Source organism: Anomaloglossus baeobatrachus, chromosome 1 (genome assembly GCF_048569485.1).
Source record: "Anomaloglossus baeobatrachus isolate aAnoBae1 chromosome 1, aAnoBae1.hap1, whole genome shotgun sequence".
Lineage (NCBI taxonomy): Eukaryota > Metazoa > Chordata > Amphibia > Anura > Aromobatidae > Anomaloglossus > Anomaloglossus baeobatrachus.
In genome coordinates, this window is record NC_134353.1 from 332,238,727 (window position 1) to 332,260,182 (window position 21,456).

Below are 21,456 nucleotides of genomic sequence, written 5' to 3' on the forward strand. Positions count from 1 at the left end.
CGTCACAGAAACTGTGACGTAGTAACGATCTCGTTTTACGATCTCGTTATGTGTGAAGTGGCCTTAAGTGCAAAGCTGCAATCTTAATAGATAGAGCTAATTCCATGGATACACAACATAAATCAAGATACATAGTAGTAATAGTATAGTTATGTAATATGTAACATAGGCTTTAAGGCAAAAATAAAGTGCAAAAACCATAGTGAGAATGTATCATGAAAAATATGGGTCTAATCCAATGGCTGCCTGTGCTAGCATTTCTTCTGCGGTGTTACTATCAGTGTGTCAAGAGTGGGAGAAGAGGGTTGCATTGACAATCCAACACAATGGGCAGCACTTTGAACACATTTTACAAGTGGTCATAAAAGTGGTCATAAAATTGTAAATAACTAATGAACAAATCAAGTTACATTAAAACTAAGCACACCATTGTTTTTCTTGTGAAATTCTCAATATGTTTGATGTGTTACGTGACCCTTTTCCCATTGGAAAAAGTAAAGTTGGATCCAAAATGGCTAACTTCAAAATGGCCGCCATGGTCACCACCCATCTTGAAAGTTTCTCCCCTCCCATATACTAATGAGCCACAACAGGAAGCTGAAATCACCAACCATTCCCATTTTATTTAGGTGTATCCATATAAATGGCCCACCCTGTATTTATATATAAAAAATCATTTTGGTTCAATGGACATTTTAGTGTTTTCAGATATATATAAATATATATATATATATATATATATATATATATATATATATATATATACAAAACCTAGAGTGACTTTGAAGATTTTATGCAAAAAAAGTAATTCCCATAAACATAGTATATAAAGTATTCTATGACTATATGCATCATTACAAAGCTGAGTGTTATGTTATAAAGTATATGTACTTTATGTATTTTTTTTAAAAAATACATATGCAGTTAAGTAAAAAATATGTCTCTAAGGCTATGTGCGCACTAGAGATGTGAAGTTTCACAAGAAAATTTCTCGAGAAACTTCTGGGAGTGAAAGATTTCCGGACCTCCGGAAAAAATCCGCACCAAATCCGCATGCGGATTTGCCGTGGATTAGCCGCGGAATAGCCGCGGAATTGCCGCGATTTTCCCGCGGGTGGTTCCCTGCGGATTTCTGCAGGCTGTACTGCCGAAATCCGCAGGGTACCTGCGGAAATAATGGACATGTTCATTTTGTCAAGAAAGTTTCTCGAGAAATTCTTCTCGCGGAAATTTCTTGAGAAAAATCCGCACCAGTGCGCACAGCTATTTTTTTTTCCATAGAATTTGCTGGGAAATGTCTGCACAAAGATTGCAGACATTTCTCAAGAAATTTCCGCGGCAAATCCGCGGGTAAATCCGCGGGTAAAAAGCTCTAGTGCGCACATAGCCTAAAGGTGTTCAAATCCTTGAAAGCCGAAGACTTTTGCACGTAAAAAACATATTCTCTGAAATGATACATATATATAGCCTTTCTTACCATCATTGAAGCCCTTTACTTTATGATTCTGAAGAATTTTCATTGTGGGTATAAATAACTTGTTAGTCTACATTTTCAGGTACACATTTACCCCTTATACCTCCCGCAGGAATTTCTCTGTCATTGAACAGATTTACAACTTTTGAAGTTATAATAATGCTCAAAGCAAGTGGATGGCGCAGAAACCTACTCCCACTTAAGATGGGCACAAAGCCCACACATTGAGAATTATAATGGGTCCTATTATTGAAATAATCATAATATGTCAGTTTATTCCATGCATTATATATATATTATAAAGATTGTGTATTTTCATTATCATACAGGGAGGGGAGCCATGTAACGTCAATGAATCCACCATATTCAGTTTATTTGCCAGCGGGTATGAGACCAAGCCTGCCCTCAGTGTCCCGATCCATGTAGTAGAGCTTAACAATGTGCCACCAGAGCTGAGAATGTCTGTAGGAGTCTCCCATCAACAAGGCACAGCAAAGACCTCAGCCTTAAGGAACGAATGCCAATTTCGGGTAAATCCAATGAGCTGTGAGCACACTTCATGAGAAATCAAGAAAATGAAGGTCCTGTGTGATAAATTATTGTAGTATTTGCTTTTATATTGAGTTCTTCATGCACATATATTGTATAATGTGTATAAAGCCTTTTGAGGGTAAAGCAAAGTACTTATTTAAATAAATGACAATGAAGCTCACATTTAATTTTCCTAAGGAACACACTGTCATATGTTTTTGCTCCTGTCCTCAATACCTTGCGGCAACTACTTTCCTTCCCATTCCCTTATCATTTTTCTAATTCTTCATGCTACTCCTGCTCGCTCTGTTCCCCATCCTTCAGTCTAGTTTTTTATTTCTCATGTACCCCTGCTTTCTCTACTGTTGTATTTGCCCATTTTTTCCTTTTGGTCTTTTAAGCCCTTTGCTTATTCCATATTTGCCTTAACACCAATCCTTGCTCGGGTCTTTCATGCATTCTGCTACTGCCCAATTTGTCCTTGATCCTTCTTGCAGATCCATTTTCTACTTTATCTCCTGCGCCATTTGCTCCTTCGTTCCTTCCTCTTCTGTTTACCACATGTCTTAAAACTGGCGGCCACAGTCAGAAAAGGGCCCTTGTGCAAGCACAATATATGGGCTCTTTGTAGCCCAAGAGGTCATCAAAATGGACAATTCTACCTGCTTTGGAGGTAGAAATGGCCCCTCTTAGCTCATGGGCACCTGTGCAACTGCAGAGGTTGCACCAATGGTACGTCCACTCCTGTGTCCTAGTCTTTTATCTGGTACTTCAAGCCACCATTTTTTCATCTGTTCACTACATTCTCTGCTTCTTCCTTTTGTCCTTTAATCTTTCCTCCTTCCTTCATCTTCGTCCCTGTTCCTTGCTCGGATTTTCTGAAGATTTACCTTTCTGATTAAAATTTTTGATGAATGCCGAAATTGAAGTGAGGACATACTAACACATTATGGTTATTTTGCTTTATTTTTTGTATTATAAACATAAATAGAAAGGCAACTGCATTTTCTATACCATTGCCTTTTTATAGGAGTCCACATACCGTCCAAGTTGGGTAAAAAGTAGATATGGAGCCTGGTACCTTGATCCTAAAACATGGAAGAGACAGAAAGCCAATGAGCCATTGAAAAATCCAGCTATAGAAGACATGGAAAAGGGAGCACATTCGATAGAAAGGCTAAGTCAAATGGTATGGTATCTTCTATGTAAATAAACATTTTGAGTCTTTAAACTTAGGCAATTTCAATGTTGAACGTCCCCAAGAAGGAAAAGTTATGAAGTTATGGAATTCATGGGATAGATTGTTACGTTAAGGATATGGTAAAATATGGAAAATGGTAAAGAAAAAAAGGAAACAGCATTTTTAAAACATCTCGATTCACTCAGTATCGAGTATGAGCGCCAAGTGCAGAAATACACACCCTTACGCTTATGCAAACTGAGATTCCGGTTTGGCTTCTATTCTAAAGGCCCCGTTACATGCAACAACATCGCTAATGAGATGTTGTTGGGGTCACGGAACTCGTGACGCACATCTGGCCTCGTTAGCGACGTCGTTGCGTGTGACACGTACGAGCGACCGCTAACGATGCAAAATACTCACCAAATCGTTGATTGTTGACACGTCGTCCATTTCCCAAATGTCGTTGCTCGTGCAGGATGCAGGTTGTTTGTCGTTCCTGAGGCAGCGCACATCGCTACCTGTGACACCCCAGGAACGACGAACAACACCGTACCTGCGTCCTCCGGCAACGAGGTGGGTGTTACTTTCATGCGGCTGCTCTCCGCTTCTATTGGATGCCTGCTGTGTGACGTCACTGTGACACTGCATGAACCGCCCCCTTAGAAAAGAGACTGCTCGCTGGACGGCGAACTGCCTCTTTTCTAAGGGGGCAGTTCGTACGGCGTCACAGTGACGTTGCTAGGAAGATAAGTTTGTGTGACGGCTCCTAGCGATATTGTGCGCCATGGGCAGCGATTTGCCCGTGACGCACAAATGACGGGGGCGGGTGCTTTCACGAGCGACATCGCTAGCGATACATGCTTTACACACTAGCGATGTCGCTGCGTGTAAAGCCCCCTTAACTCATACGACAAAGCTCGTTAAAGAGTCCATATTGACTTTTAGGATTTCTACTTTCACACGTACAATGGTGTGTACTACAAACATTGAGTCTACATAATTATTGCAGCACTAGGAGAGTTGCGGAATAGTACTTTTGCTTTAGACAACAATATTGGTAAAGTGCACTGGGGTCTCCATTCTAAAGATTAATGTGACCATTGGTGAGACTCTAATCTTGGTATACCTAAAAAGTCCTAGGTGGAAACAACTCTTTAAACCTTTAAATATTAGAAACTGCACATTTAGGCTATGTGCGTACAGTGCGTTTTTCGCGGCGTTTTTGCACGTTTTTCGGGTGCGTTTTTGGCCTCAAAACTGCAGGACTTTGCTTCCCCAGCAAAGTCTATGAGTTTTCATTTTTGCTGTCCGCACACATCTGTTTTTTTTACCTGTATTTTTGAGTTAAAATAAAAAAATGGACATGTCAGTTCTTTCCTGCGTTTTTCTGCGTTTTCTGCCCATGCAATGCATTGGAAAAACGCAGCAAAACGCAGAGATCAAAAACGCAGCAAAACGCAGCCAAAAACGCACCAAATCACGGCAAAAATGCATGCGTTTTTTTATGCGTTTTTTCGACGCAGGTGCGTTTTTGTGCGTTTTTAGCGGCCAAAAACGCACAAAAACGCAGCGTCAAAAAGACGCAGTGTGCGCACATAGCCTTAGAGACAGAGTTAAGTTATTATTCGGAGCCTTGTTCTTTTCTTACACATTATAGCATGTTACAGCATGTAAACATGTAGATTTTTTTTTTGTTAAAGAACTACAGCATTGAACGTAACAAGTGTACAATTTCAGTTGCTTTTGTGATTAAACCTACCATGGAGATTTTAAACAATTTTTTCTTTAAACCATTTATGTAGGACGAAAAGCTTCTGCAGCTTCATGGAACTATTGCCTTTAAAGATTTTATTGAGAAGAAGGGCTATAGAAAACCAGAGGTGAGTGTTGCTAGACCCATCCACTCTAATTTTTCATCTAACATTTATTTAATATCTACTTTATATATAATAAAGGTTTATATGATATTTGAGTGATTATATTCTCTCAACCCAGTGTAATATTCATTTCTCTATCGTTTCATTGGGGGACACAGGACCATGGGTTATGCTGCTGTCACTAGGAGGCTGACACTAAGTAAACAGAAAAAGTTAGCTCCTCCCCAGCAGTATAACCCCTGAGCCGGAGGCGGGCTCAATCAGTTTTTTGCTTAGTGTCGTAGGAGGCTGATGTGGGCCGACTGGGCCCCCTTCAGCCACTTGATTTTTTGCGTATTTTTTTCATTTTTTCTCGTCGCTCTCATCTGTGGTACTTTTCTGTTTCTGCAGGTATCGTACTTATCTTCCTCAGCTCTCGCAGCCCGGTGGGTACCACTCCCTAGGGTCGCAGAGGTTTGAGTCTTCGGGCCCTCGTCCCCGTCCATTCCCGCGGTACCAATCCCTGGTGTGTTCGTGCGGGGCAGAATCTTCCTGGGCACCCCTATCCGCTCTGCGGTATCACCCCAAAGGGCGCAAGGGGCTAGGCAAATAGGGACTGGACCACAGCGCGTCTCGATCTGGATGGGGCCCGCAGCGCTGCTACGTTTTTAGGGGTTTCTATCCCCCACCAGGTCCACCTCCCTGCCTTCTTCAGCCGTTTCCCTGGTGCCCGCAGCCATCCCTTCTGCGAGCGGAGCACACAGGAGTATGTGCAGAGTCTCAGCCTGCACTCTGGAGCGCGCCGAGGATCAGGTAGGACACCATCTCCTACCTTCTCCCCCTCGGGCGGCTGTACAAATGTTAGGCCCCGGTCTGGGCCTAGTCGCCGGGCACCCCCGCTCCCCGGCTTCTGCTTGGTACTGGGCGTCCCAGGCTGCGCCGCCGCCGCTTTGCTGCCGGATCCGCCGGCGCTGCCTCTGCCCGCGCGGCAGCGTCAGACTTTAGCCCCCGGCGTCGGCCGGGCCCCCGGCGTTCTAGGCCGCGACGCCGCCGCCTCGCGGCCCGATCCGCCGGCACCGCGCGCGGCAGCGTCATAATTTAGCCCCCGGCTTCGGCCGGGTCCTCGGCGTCCTAGGCCGCGACGCCGCCGCCTCGCGGCCGGGGCCGCCGGCGCTGCCTCGGCCGCGAGGCAGCGTCAAAATTTAGTCCCCGGCTTCGGCCTGGTCCTCGGCGTCCTAGGCCGCGACGCCGCCGCCTCGCGGCCGGATCCGCCGGCACCGCGCGCGGCAGCGTCATAATTTAGCCCCCGGCTTCGGCCGGGTCCTCGGCGTCCTAGGCCGCGACGCCGCCGCCTCGCGGCCGGGGCCGCCGGCGCTGCCTCGGCCGCGAGGCAGCGTCAAAATTTAGCCCCCGGCTTCGGCCTGGTCCTCGGCGTCCTAGGCCGCGCCGCCGCCGCCTCGCGGCCGGGGCCTCCGGCGCTGCCTCGGCCGCGAGGCAGCGTCAAAATTTAGTCCCCGGCTTCGGCCTGGTCCTCGGCGTCCTAGGCCGCGACGCCGCCGCCTCGCGGCCGGGGCCGCCGGCGCTGCCTCGGCCGCGAGGCGGCGTCATAATTTAGCCCCCGGCTTCGGCCGGGTTCTCGGCGTCCTAGGCCGCGACGCCGCCGCCTCGCGGCCGGGGACGCCGGCGCTGCCTCGGCCGCGAGGCAGCGTAAAAATTTAGCCCCCGGCTTCGGCCTGGTCCTCGGCGTCCCAGGCCCGCCTCCTGCGCTGCCCCAGGCATCATCAGGGGGGTGTGGGATATTTTTTTTTTTTTTTTTTTTTCCCGCTCCCTCAGTGTTCATTTTATTTTAAAAAAAAAAAAAAAAAAAAGAGTATGGGAAAAACAGAACACACTTTTTTGGTAGTGTATATTTTTTATATTGGATCGATTTTTATTATAGATACGTGCATGATCTTGCATACATTGACTCCTACATTGCTTATGCGGGCACTTGTTTTTTCTTTCACGTTTTTTAGTACATGGCGTTTTTCCAGCTCGACTTTTTAGTGATTTTGGGCTGGTAAGCCCAAGACTCGGTCCCCCCTTTTGTGAGTTAGTTTCAAGAAGATGTCAGATTGCTTTGACCCCTGCCGGCTTGTAACGCCCTGTCTCAGGCCACAACTCCCCTCGCTACGTCCCTCGGGTTCGTGCGCATGCGCCGCGTCTACGGCCGATGTTCGGTCATACCATCCATAGGACTGGCGCAATCCCCTCGGGGAGGGGAGTCCTGTACCAGGGTCTTTTTTCTTCTATGCTGGAAGTGGACCAGGTCTCGTCCTTGTGGCTCCCCAGTTTCCACGTATCCCCCAGGTCCAGACTGACCTTCCTCTGGCAGTCTTCCGACATCTCGGGTGATGACCCAGGCTTCCACCTCTGCTGGATTCCGAGCAGGACCTAGATGTCTTGGCGCATGACGAATAGCCTGCTAAAAATGGTGAGTCAAGCCGTAAGGCTGCGGACAACCCTCTTCTCTCCGTGCATGCAGGTCTCCCTTAAGACATTTGAAGCAGTCCCTGATGTGATCAGACGGCATCCAGAGCTCGCTGAGTTACCACGGGCTCACAGACAGCTACCGGACACGGAGTTGACCAGCAGTAAGTCTTGTCATTGTCTTTTTTCCCTTCTCCAAGGCGATTTCGGAAGAGAAGGGACACACTATACTGGAGTCGCTAATGATCACAGACGGCAACCAGACACGGCGTTTACCAGTGGTAAGTCGTGTTATTGTCATTTCATCCCCCCAAAGGGCTCTGGAGAAAGGGGGCATGCCTCTTTGCAGGAAGCAAGGTGGGGGCCACTACGGTTGTTTTCAGTGGACAGCCAGTTGGCACGGTGACTACGTGATCATGGATAATCCCCGGACGTGATTTTTCCCAGTGGTAAGTCCGTTTATTTGTCTTGCCCCTTCTCGAAGGGGGCTCAGAAAGGAAGCGGCACGCTACCCTTTATGCGACCCGCCTGGGTTCCTCCGGGCTTCTCGTCACTATCGTGCCGCTCCGCAGGGTTTTCCCGGACACCATACGCAGCGGTCCACGTCTCACCTATGCCGACCCAGGGCTGGGTCTCCTCTTGAGTGAGTACCCTCTTTTCACAAAGCTGATGTCTGCCCACTACCCGGCCTGAACCTCTAGCATCAGTGTTCCCACCATCGAGACCTCTGACTCGGGATCAGGAACGCAGATTCGACATCTAGGAAGTCCCTGACTTTTTTTCCGACTTTCGGGAACGCCCTTTCGGAGATAGGTCGAGTCTAGTTTATCCCTAGGCTACGTCAGGGTAGGCTACTCTCCCCCCTAGGCTACGTAAGAGAAGGGTATATCCCCTTCCCGGCATCGGCCCTGATGCACCAGGTTTCGTTCCCTCACGCAAACCCGTCTGAAAGCCTTTATCCCTACAACAGCCATCTCCGCCTGGCATGGCTGCGGTCTCCTGGCACAGAGCCCCACGTGCTTTTTGCCTCCCGTGCCCGTTTCTTCCCTTCGGTTTTTTGGCTCCTTCACAGCCTGTGGCGGTGGTAGCGACGGTGCACATACCAGATTTCATCCCGGACTCTCCAATGGAGCACGCTGAGGAACGGAGACAGGAAGGTTCCGTCTTCGCGGGTGACCCGTCAATCCCCTCCTAGCGGACCAGTCTTCGCAACCATCCCTGGAAAGCTTCCTTTCCTCCCCTGGAGCTTATTATCAACCGTCACCAGCCTCCCGTGCTAGGGTATGCTATCCCACCATTCCTCGGCAGGGTCCCGAGGGACACTCCTAGAGCGTCGTCTCTCCTTCAACATTCCGGACTTCAGAGGCAGCTGGTTAGCCCAGTTACAATTTCTTCTCTAGGTCGCGGTGACCCAGCCAGGTTCCAGTCGGACCATGCCACAGCGGTGATTACATCATCCACCAGGAAGATGCAGTGAGTGTCATGGCAAGGGAAGAGGCCAAGAAGATCTTGCTCTGGGACGGGTCCCTTCACTCGCTAATCTCGGCAGCACATCCCTAGCGGGGACGTTGGGACGGCCGATGTCCGCGGTAGGATGGACCTCCCGTAGGTAAAGGGCTCCAACGCGGAAATCACCAGCCAGATCGCTGGCGAAGGAAGACCTCTGGTCGTGGACCATTTTTGGCCTTCCGATCCAAGTCTCAGTCAAGGGTGCTTAGAGTATGCACCTGCTCCGGACTAGATGTCGACGCCCTAGTCCGGTCGTGTAGCCTGTTCAGGCTCTCGTGCATCTGCCCGCGGCTTCCTATGATCTCAAGGGTTCTCAAGATGGACCAAGGCAAGCGATAGATCGGGAGTGACCCAGGCGAGCATAGTTTCACATATTTTACTCATCTCCTCGCAAATGCCCCGTGGCCCCTTCCAGACCGCAAAATTCTTCCGTGTCGGGGCCCCTCTATTCTACCAGGGCTCAGAAGTCCCAAGTTACATAGCCTCATCAGGGGATCCCGGATGCTGGCTCGTCAGGACGGTGGGCAAGATGATGGCAGATATTGAAGAGGGCCGGGAATCAAGTTTCCTTGAAGATTTTATTTCATCGTTCACTAGAAATGTGGGACCTGAATCCAGTGATGGGTTCGCTCAAGGTTCCCCTTTTTTCCCTGCTACCACCTGTTTTGATAGGTGGGCTCCTCATGGCCATCGGGTTGTTACAGACGGCATCAGGGCGGTCAGCCCTCTCGTCGTTTTTTCCCCATTTTCCGGCTCCGCCAACAGGACAAGGGGGGGCTCCAGCCAGAACCTTTCGTTTCTGTCCAAGACACCTCGCTGTTCCTTCCAGCAGAGGACTTTGGGTTTCGGTCTTTCGGCTCTAGGCTCCTCTCCCAGCCACAAAGGGGCATAGTTCGTTCCAGGGCTAGTGCGAGCCCTCAGTTTTTCGTGTCTGCAGGACACCATCTTTCGGTTACGCCGGTCGTCAATACATTCTTTCACCCTTGCCCAAGAAGCGTGTGCCGGCGCCAAGGGCCAGAATTTCACATGGAGCTTTTCCTCCATAGGTGTAGACTATCGCATGAAGGACGGACTTCCGCCGCGGTCTACCGGGCAAGGGGGCACCCTTGAAAGATTGGACTCCAGTCGTAGATCGACCAGGTCCCCTGGTCCGCCACCCGCTCTAGCTGGCATACCTTGACTATTTTCTACCAGGTTCACACCCGAGCTTGGCAGAGGCCAGTCTTGGCGTAGGGTTTGCGGGTGGCATTGGCACACCTGTTGCAACATTAGGCGCTTGTAGGTCTGGGTCAAGCCCACTCCGGTGATGGTTTTTCTTCCCACCCAGGGACTGCTTTTGGACGTCCCATGGTCCTGTGTCCCCCAATGAAACGATAGAGAAAGAAGGATTTTTGTGTACTCACCGTAAAATCTCTTTCTCTGAGTCTTCATTGGGGGACACAGCACCCACCCTGCTTGTGTTTTTTGTTATATAGGACATGCCTGTTGCCCCAGTGCCTGTTTTCCCAGGTCACTGGTCACACGAATGATCGTCATAGTTTCTTACCTTGTTTTATTCAGGATTGTTTGGTTCTCCTCCTACTGCTTGTGCACTAAACTGATTGAGCCCGCCTCCGGCTCAGGGGTTATACTGCTGGGGAGGAGCTAACTTTTTCTGTTTACTTAGTGTCAGCCTCCTAGTGACAGCAGCATAACCCATGGTCCTGTGTCCCCCAATGAAGACTCAGAGAAAGAGATTTTACGGTGAGTACACAAAAATCCTTCTTTAATGAAGTTATCTAGTTGACTTTTCTTAAATTTAAAGGGAAAAAGACTGATGGCACATCTTACCTTTCTAATGTGAACAGGTGCATAATGAGCATGAAACATAGTAACAAAAAAGAGAGTTGCACTGTTTAATGCTAAGATATTTGGAACAATGACTATAGGAATATAGACATCCAGTGCTGCTATGGAATACATGTAAAAAATTAGATACTTGGCACTTAAAAATGGCCAATTTTATGTGAGCCCAACAGCCAAGGCGACCTCTTATTGTTGGGTCCCTATCAAACTAATTCATTGTTTGGGTTAAAAAAGCCTACAATTTATGTGAGGACAGGAACCTGCAAATGGAGAATTAATATCACCTAAGGCTGAAGAGCAGGAGTGCTCAATATGAAGGCATGACTCTAAGAAAAAGACTGATGACACTTCCTAACTATAATGTGAACAGGTGTAGACTGAACATGAAACATAGTAACAAAAAAGAGACAGTTTCACTTTGTAGTGCTAAGATATGTGGAATAATGAATATGGGAATATAGACATGCATTACTGCTATGGAAAACGTAAAAATTGAGTTACTTATCACTCAAAAATGGCTAGTTTTATGTGAGCCAACAGCCAATGCCAAGGCGACCTCTTAATGTTGGATCCCTGTCAAACCAATACCTCTCTTTTGGTTAAAAAGACCCCCTTCAATTTATGGGTGGACAGGAACCTGCTAATGAAGAATTAAAATATCTTAGTACTACATAGTGCAACTGTCTCTTTTTTACTATAAATTTATAGGGATTGTCCCCTACTTGAACAGCCACTTCTTAAATCCTGTATTTTTGTTTGAGGAAAGGGTGAGCACTAAAGCCAATTAATGGCGGCTGATTACCGGCAGCAGTGTAGGAGGGGTGAGTATCTTTTTTTTATTATTTTAAACAAAGAAATATAGCATTGATGACTCCTACTTGACCAACCACTTTAATCACTGGATGTAAGTTCTACACCTTTGTAATTTATCAAGTCTGGACCAATTAATCAAGTCTTACAATTTGCACACCAATGTTAATGAAAGATGAGCTAAATTCACTAAGAGGCTTGCTTCTCCTAAAGATTTTTTTTTTTTAATATGGTGTTTATTTATTGAAAATTTTAAACATTTTCTGAAAACACAGAAAATACAAATCTCCAAAACTCCACTGCCCTGTGGACTAAAAAAAATTCCTTACATATGTAAGGTATTACTTAAAGTGCACCACTATTGTAGAAAGAGTCCAGCACATAGCAGAAGAAAGGTTGTACAATGCATGCAACTTAAAGAATAAGGGCTCGTGCACAAGTTGCATAATAGCATGCGTCCTGGGTCCCCTGCACAATCTACTTAGATTGTGCAGTATTAGTGCGCACGTTGCTTTTTTGAACGCAGCGATTTGGGTGCTAAAATTTTGACCCAAATCCGTGCGTTCAAAAATGCAGCATGTCAATTAATTTGTGTGCTTTGGATGCTGCTCCCACTCTGTCTATGACCTCTTTCACACGGCCGTGAAAATCACGCATGTTTTTCACGGACGTGTCAAAGGTGTGTATTGTCCTCCGTGCGCCGTTTTTATGGCACACGTGTGTTCTCCGTGTGTTATCCGTGATAACACATGGGAAACGGGAACTTTCTGCTCACCTGTCCCTGGTGTAGCTGTCCGTGGTGCTGATCTTCGGTCTCTGGTCCTGCTGACTCCCCGCTGCTGCTGCTACCGGCCTACAGTGAAGTGAATATTCAATGAGCATAATGAGCGCCGGTCAGAAGCAAGTGACAGCAACGGCAGAGACAGCAGGGCTGGAGAAGGTCAGTAAAGCTTTGTTATTATTTTTACAGACACGTGTGTTTTCTCCGGTGCGTGTCACACGGAACACCTCCGTGTGGTCCGTTTTCGTTCCGTGTTACACCCGTGATGCCGGAGAAAAACGGACATGTCTACGTGTGGAGCACACAGGCACACGTATGCTCCACACGTAAACACGGTCCATGGCAGAATACGCACGTGAGAGCACACCCATTGATTTTAATGGGTCTACTTGTGCCCGTGTCTCCGGTACGTGAGGAAACGGACCAAACACGTACCGGAGACACGGACGTGTGAAAGAGGCCTATGGGAGAGTCAGCATCCCGAGCGCATGAAATCGGCATCTATTCTGCAGTCACGCTGCATCCATTATGCAGTGTTTCTGCAGCGATTTGAAGCGCACATGTGCTGTCAAATCGCTGCAGAAATTTCAGCATTTTCGGGTGAACAAGCTCTAATAATACATACTTGTATAATAAATCTGTAGCAAAACAACAGCACCCATTGCGCCATCACATGATGCGACAACACGGTATTGCTGGATTGTCACGATAACCAAGGGCCTACTGAAGACCCCTGTACCTGTCATGATGACTTTACATGATTTGTGCTATATACAGGACATAGGTATATTATAGTATAAGCAATTGGATGATTGCCAGTTTAAGTCCCCTAGATTGACTACAAACAGTAAAAAGTGAATACAAATGTTTTAAAAATTATTAAAAAAAAAACATAAATATTTGAATCTTCTTTTTGTCCCTTAACTAAAAATCTTAAACATTTAAAAAGAAAAAAAATACAAATATTTGTTATTACTGTGTCCATAAAAGTTTGATTTATCAAAGTATAAAATTAATTAAACTAACTGGTAAAACTGCAAAAAGAAAGCAAAAATTGATAAGTCGGAATTGTGTTTTTGTTTTGGGTCACCACAGCTTTGCAAAAACAATAAAAACACTATCAACTAAAAAATAAAACGTTACAGGGCTAGGAAAATGGCAGCACAAGCAAATGTTTAACAAATTTGTGATTTTTTTTCTTACCACTTGACTCCTTAGCGACCACCAATTCGAATTAAAAAATTGACCTGAGATATAAGAGAATAACATGCCCACGATGGGTGAAAATACACCATAGCTGACACCCTGTCGCATGAGTCACAATTGGTGTTGGCACCGATCTCTTAGGCGGGCTTTGCACACTACGATCGCAGATGCGATGTCGGTGGGGTCAAATCAAAAGTGATGCACATCAGGCGTCGCTATCGATATCGTAGTGTGCACATCCTTTTACATACGATTAACGAGCGCAAAAGTGTCGTTATCGTATGATCGGTGTAGGGTCCAACATTTCCATAATTTTGCAGCCGCGACGGTACGATCTTGTTCCTCGTTCCAGCAGGCAGCACACATCGCTGTGTGTGAAGCCATAGGAGCAAGGAACTGAATCACCTTACCTGCGTCCCGGCTGCAATGCGGAAGGACGGAGGTGGGCGGGATGTTTATGTCCCGCTCATCTCCGCCCCTCTGCTTCTATTGGCCGCCTGCCGTGTGACATCGCTGTGACGCCGCATGACCCACCCCCTTAGGAAGGAGGCGGGTCGCTGGCCGGAGCGACGTCGCAGGGCAGGTGAGTGCATGTGAAGCTGCCGTAGTGATAATATTCGCTATGGCAGCAATCACAAGATATCGCACCTGCGATGGGGGCGGGGACTATCGCTGCAGCGTCGGTAACACATTGTTACCGATGTCGCAGCATGCAAAGCCTGCCTTAGATGCTGCTGTCAGTAGTGATTATGGCATCTAAATGGTTAACAGAGTGTGGGTGCTCCCTCTTTAACCCCATTGGCATCCTGAGTTCCTGATTGTGTGACACGTCAGATTTGAAAAATTTGGTTTTAGTTATTAAGGGGTTAAAATTAAAACTATATAAGTATTGTGTCACCGTAATCATACTGACCAAGAAAACCATATTTATAGATCATTTATACTGAGCAATGAACCCCTTAAATACAAAAAAAAAAAGAAAACAAACATGCAGAAGTGATTTTTTTTTTTCACAATTTCATCTCACTTGAAGTTTTGTACCCATTTTTCCAGGACATTATATGGTGAAGTTAATGATCTCATTCAAAAGTATAACTCATCCAGCAAAAAAAAAAAAAAAAAAGGCCTCATACAGCTATATGGATGGAAAAAATAAAAATGCTATTGCTTATGAAAAAAACGAAAGCACAAAAAATTAAATATCGACTTATCCTTATGGGGTTAATAGCACATTACAAGAAAGTGATGCACTACTGATGATTTAGTTGGCTTTTAGACCACAATTAATTGTATTCACATCTTAGCTGCTAACAGGACTAGAAATATACAAGTTTGACTTCACTGGTAGCAAACAAATTTCTTAACTCCTTCACAACATTTGACGTAATTTTACGACATGGTCGGGAAGGGGTTCCAGCAAAATTAAGTAAATTTACATCATGATAATCAGGCAGGCAGTGGAGCTGTGACCACAAGATGGCTGCCGGGAGCTTGGCTTAATTAACACTACTTAACCCCAGTGAACACTGTGAAAAAATAAATAAATAAAAAACAAAGCAAAAACTGTCTTTTCAACATACAGCTGAAAAAAGTGGAATAAAACGCGATCAAAAAGCTGTATGTAAATAAAAACATCATCGCTGTAAACATCATCTTGTCCCGCAAAAAAACAAGAAATCATAGAGCTTCATTAGCAAAACATAAACAATCTATAGCTCTCTGAATACAGCAATGCAAAAACAATTTAGTTTTTTTTTATTGTGTTAAAGCGGCAAAACATAAAAATAAAATGGAAAAGTGATAACCCTGTATTCGTACTCACCCAAAGAATAAAGCTGTCTTATCACATTTACAACACAGTGAACGGCGTGAAAAAAAAATCCTGAATTGCTGTTCTTCTTGATTCTATTTCACAAAAAGCAAAATAGAAAGCAAATATTATGCGGCTCAAAATGGTACTGTGATGGTGGAATATTGTGGATTGTGTACCATTTTGTGTGGGTTAATGTTTGGGCGTGGTTCACTGTTCATTCTGTGTCCCTTGTGTATACATTGTCCCATTTGCAGGTTTAATTCCTCCCTTGCCAAGCTTTTGTTCCTAAGTCGGGGTAGGGGGCGTGAGATCCACCTAAACTCTCTACTTACCTAAAGAATTGGTCAGTCTGTTTGAGAACTTCAGGAGAGAAGGATTGATCCTCTGGGAGAAGCTAGGACTTCTCAGAGAGATAGGGACATTTATGCCACTACTGGACAATTTTACCCCCTGTTTTGTGGATTATGTTATGGACCGTTTTGATTTTCTTGGAATAAATGCTCTTTGGATTGTACAGCCATCTCTCGCTCTGTTGATTGTGTGATATGAGAGAAGGACCCCGTGACAGGTACCAATAACATGACTTGACTGTTGTAACAAAAAAGCAAAACTATAACCTTCAATATTCAGTGATGCAAAAAAAACCTTTATTTTGAAAAAAAAGTGCATTTTAGTGTGATAGTAGCCAAACCTAAAAAACCCTATATAAACCTGGTATGACTGTAATCGTACTGACCGTAGGAATAAGGCCTCTTTATCACTTATAACGCAATGTAAATGGCATACAAAATAAATAAAGCCAATTCTTAAACTGCTGTTTGACTTGTTTATTCTGCCTCCCAAAGATTACAGTAAGGCACAGCTCATATTTATCTCGTGCTTTACACTGAACCCTTACATCGGGGTTGACGTGTAAATCTTTGAAAAATGTGATTCAGACAAAATTTACAACGGAAAATTCAATGTAGTGAGGCAGAGAGAGTCACCTTGAGCCTGTGGTCCAGGGTTATCCATCTTTTTACATGTCCTTTTAAGCATGCATAAAAGTGCGGTCAACAACATTTTTTTTGCAGTTTTGAAAAGAAGGACACCAATCAACAGAGGACGAACAGAGTCTGGAGTAACTCAGTGAATGGATTCATCAGGGGTTTCACCTGAATCATGTTTTTCAGAGTTGTACAAGGAAATCCTTATGTAAGTGCTCAGCATGAAGCATTGGATGAGTTCACATTTATCCTAAATGTTCTGTATCCCGAGTAGCTGAAAATAGCATTCAACTCAACACACAAAAAAACAAGTCCCCACTCAGGTCTGTCATCTGTTAACAGAAATGAGGTATCACCAAAGTTCTGGAAAAGCACTATGGCTCCCCTCTAAAAGAAATCCAGCAAAAATATGCACTACAAACTTCAAATGTCCCTCTCCGTTCTGAGACCTGCAATGTGCCTAAACCACAGTTAACGTCCATATGTTTGGCATTGTTGTAGTAAGGCGTGCCCTCTTAATTTACGGGGTGTTTGACTAAAAAACTATAATAATCTTATATCACTATAGCTGTACCAACCCAAAGATTAAATCCGTCTAATCACTTAATATGAGGGATGAGCGAACCCAAACTGTAAAGTGCGGGATTCGTACTAGACACCTAGTGTTCGAGGCTCAAACTCGAACACGGACTTTCATGGAAGTTTGTATCTTGGCTTGGAGTTCGGGTGCTGTTCGGACGCTGAATAAAGTTAGTTGAAAGGCTGCAGCACAGCCAATCAACAAGCTTTTCGGGATGGGGAAGATGCCTGTACACTGCTGTGAACAAAATAAAACAAACAACAAAATTGACTTGGGATCACTGCAACATATAGTTCCCCTACTCCATACAATCCACCCTATGCTCCCACTTGACCATTCTCTCCCCCATGGTCCCACTTATCCATACTGTGACCCCTACGCTCCCACTTATCCATACTGTCTCTCATATACTCCCATTTATCCATACTGTCCCCCATGGTCCCCCTTAGCCATACTGCCCCCTATGGTCCCACTTGCCCATACTTTCCCTCCTATGCTCCCACTTATTCATACTATCCCTCAAATACTTCCACTTATCCATACTGCCCCCTATGCTCCCACTTATCCATACTGCCAACTATGCTCCTACTTATCCATACTGTCCCCATATACTTCCACTTATCCATATTGCCCCACTATGCTCCCTCTTATCCATACTGTCCCCCTATGCTCCCAATCTATACTGTCCCTCATATATTCCCAGTCATCCATACTGTGCACCATGGTTCCACTTATCCATACTGTCCCCCATGGTCAGGCGACCAGTAAACGTCTCTGCTATGCACTGCATGCTGACGTCACCACGCAGCGCATACCAGTGACATTTGATGGCGCATAGGCCCGGCGGTGGGCCCCTTTTATATCAAGCACAGAGGGCCTGCTGAGGTCTCATGGACATCGGGGGATCCTCTACTGTCCCACCAGGCCACTTAGACCCTGCTTGCAAGGCCCCCTTCCCCCCTGGGCCTCGGTGCAGTGGCACCGGCTAGATGTTCGCCACTGGAACCAGCCACTATTATGAGGTTGACGGAGTCTCTTTGGGCTCTATCTGGCCTCCATCCTGGCAGTGTTCATTTTTTTTTTAAACATTTACAAAAGCATAGTCTGTCATGTGACTTAATAGAAAAATACAATAGTATGATGCATTCTCGTAATGAATATACATTATATCTTTACATTGTAAACAAGTCTCATATCCTATACCTTAAAATACGTCTAAATGTAGAGATGATTCTTATTCAAGCTCTGTAACGCCATATATCAGCATTGAGGATGGTGTAAACAAATGTTCCCTTTTTGAAGGCCCTGTGACCCTTGGCTTTCATACTTTATTCACAGACTACCTGGGAGTAAAGACCATTTCCTTATATAAAAATAGTTGCACTGAAATCTAAATATGTTCTAGCAAATAAAAACTTATCAGCAGTTAGTATCTTAATTCTAGGGTGAGACCACATTCACATATTCAGTATTTGGAGAGGTTTTTTTACCTCAGTATTTGTAGCCAAAATCAGGAGTGGAACAATCAGAGGGAACGTATAATAGAAACCGGGGCACCACTTCTGTATTTATCACCCACTCCTGGATTAGGCTTACAAACACTGATGTATGATACTGACTGTGTGAGCAGAAGCTAACTGTTCAACTCAAACCTATCCATGAAAAAATTATTGATTTTATTGCACAACATTTCTCATACATGGCACATCTGTGATTGGGTGGATAATGTCTGGGAGGGTTGGTAATAAGTCCTTGTAAAAAAATCATGAGATGAGTTCACAATTGTTAGGTTGGGCATTTACAACATGTAGTAAAACCGCCAGCAATGTTAACAATCTTTGTCTTACATAACACAGACATGCAAATTGTCTCTTCAAAGAGGAAGACAATTTGAACTCTAGTGCCACTTATTGAAAGTAGAAATCCTAAGTCAATATCGACCCTTTAACGAGCCTTACCATTTGACTTAATTTAGAAGCCAAGCCAGAAACTCAATTTGCAGACTCAGTGTTTCGGAGTATTGCCCTCATCAGTGCAAAGAATGAGATTTGATTTAACTAGATTATTTAATTTCCCAAAGGAGCATGCAAGGTGTTTAAGTCTCCTCATACTGGAATGCCAGAGCTAGGATGTTACTCTTTAGAAAGAAAAACCATATCCCTTAGATCAAGGGTCCCCAATCTGTGGCTCGGGAGCCACATGTGGGTTGTGAGCCTGTGATGTGTAGCTTGCGACTGGCTTCCATCTTAGTACATGAGCATTAGGTCTAGCAAAAAGCTATGAATAGCGGGTTTCTAGATGGTGACTGTTATGCTAGCAGAGCGAGCGCTGTTTAGTGGTCCCACTGGACCGAAGGTACAGTTCACTTGCCTGGAGGAACCAACTGAACTGGCCGCCAAGTTTTCTCCAGGCACTGGTAAGAAGCAAGCAGAGGGCAGCCCCAGGGGATAAGCAGTACTCCGTCAGACTGATGCCATAGACACAGCACAGTGTCTGTGTAGAAGGCGGCAGCAGCAGGTAGAGTTGTGGATATGTCCGGGATGGATGGATGAATTGGCAGCATCAACCGGCGTGGATACTTGCGGCAGCTTGAATGATAGGAGACAGTCGGCTTGGATGGTCGCAGCAGCCACAGATAGGAACGGCACTGTAGCAGAGATACAGTCAGCAGCAGCAATATACTAAATCAGTAACAGCAGCAGCACTGAGGACCTGAAAACTAGCAACTAAAGTAATGTGTTGACCAGGCACCTCCCATAGGGCAGAGGTGCCTTATGTACCTGCAGCATCCCATCTGACCCAAGAAGTACATCCGGATTAGAAGGACGCTGACCCTTTAAGAGAAGGGGTGTGGCCATGGGTGCGCCCTACGGGCAGAGGCTGAAAGGCCTGCAAGGTGTGCAGACACTCCGGGAGACAGCATCATGGAACAGGACCGCTGCCGCAAGACACCAGGATTGGTAAGAAAACTGGCATCCCCACCGGGGTAGGGCGTTAGGAGAGTGCGAGGATGCTAGTATGGGCGTTACAGTGACTTTTGTGAGTGGCACCGCATAGAAGAGAAGATCTGAAAGGGTGTTAGCTATACTGGCTCGGTGTGATTTCTGAGGACAAGCTTTGGCTGTCATTATGCTGGTAATGGGGCATCTGAATATCTCTACTGTGAGGGAGGCAGGTGCTGGATGTGGCTGACAAGGTCAGTAAGTTGGGGACCTCTGCCTTAGATCATAACACAGACAGTCACCTACAGAGTTGCCGCTGCAGCAGACATTCAGGAAACTGGTTGACGTCTCACTGTCCAACAGTTGGCCATCAAAAGGCATTGATAGTCCCACTGGTAGTGTGAATTGCATAGTATGTATCACAAAAATAAAGGCTGGTTAGTTAATTTCATTTAAATGGATATCAAATACATTTTCTTTTACTGAGTGATATTTATATGATACATAAAAGACAATGATGGTATAAAATGGATCCACATTCTCTATTGTATTATCTTCAGCGAATACTGTTATCTGCCTATTGGCTAAACACTGATGAGACACTTTTATTTGTGATTCAGTTACTTATTATTGCAGATAGTTTTCATCTTTCACTTATTGTACAATCGGATCTGTGTCAAATAAGTTCCCAAATCACATTTCACAAGAGTGCATTTCATTTCTCTTTCAGTTTCTCAATAAACTGTTCTTTAAGAAGGATGGCGTCACCTCCGACAGCACCATTGTAACTGAATCCAGAACAGCTTCCGCTAGAAACACCTGGTACCGTTCCAGCTCAGCCTCCACCCATGAATCTAGTATAATAAACTAACTTGTAAACATGGTGTATTTTGTGCCTTCAGATACATTGAAATGACAAGCAAATAATAAACATGTAAAAAATCAAATCTATTAGTAATAATATTAATAATCTTTATTTCTATAGCGCCAACATATTCCGCAGCGCTTTAAAATTCAGAGATTGATATATGAACAAACATAAGTAACAGTTACAGAAGATACAATAATTAAAGCAAAAATAAAGACAACCCTGCTCGTAACAGGTTACGATCCACAATGGGGTGAGGTATTAGGGGCACTTTGCACACCGATGCTACGATGCCGTGCGCGATAGTCCCCGCCCCCGTCGCAGCTGCAATATCATGGTGATAGCTGCCGTAGCGAACATTATCGCTACGGCAGCTTCACATGCACTCACCTGCCCTGCGACTTCGCTCTGGCCGGCGAACCGCCTCCTTATTAAGGGGGCGGGTCGTGTGGCGTCACAGCGACGTCACACGGCAGGCAGCCAATAGAAGCGGAGGGGCGGAGATAAGCGGGACGTAAACATCCCGCCCACCTCCTTCCTTCCGCATAGCCGGCGTGAGCCGCAGGACACAGGTAGGAGATGTTCCTCGCTCCTGTGGCTTCA

The 21,456-nt window shown here is 45.5% G+C and overlaps 1 protein-coding gene across 1 annotated transcript in view; it reads left to right on the forward strand.

Moving 5' to 3' along the window:
- Positions 1–20,915, forward strand: part of FAM47E (family with sequence similarity 47 member E) — a 35,196-nt gene extending 14,281 nt beyond the window's left edge. The window contains exons 5-8 of the mRNA XM_075337602.1: positions 1,804–2,004; positions 3,036–3,194; positions 4,991–5,068; positions 20,716–20,915. Of these exons, the coding sequence (XP_075193717.1) occupies positions 1,804–2,004; positions 3,036–3,194; positions 4,991–5,068; positions 20,716–20,856 (579 nt within the window). The 3' untranslated portion in view covers positions 20,857–20,915. The remainder of the gene's footprint in view (positions 1–1,803; positions 2,005–3,035; positions 3,195–4,990; positions 5,069–20,715) is intronic.
- The last annotated feature ends 541 nt before the right edge of the window (positions 20,916–21,456 follow it).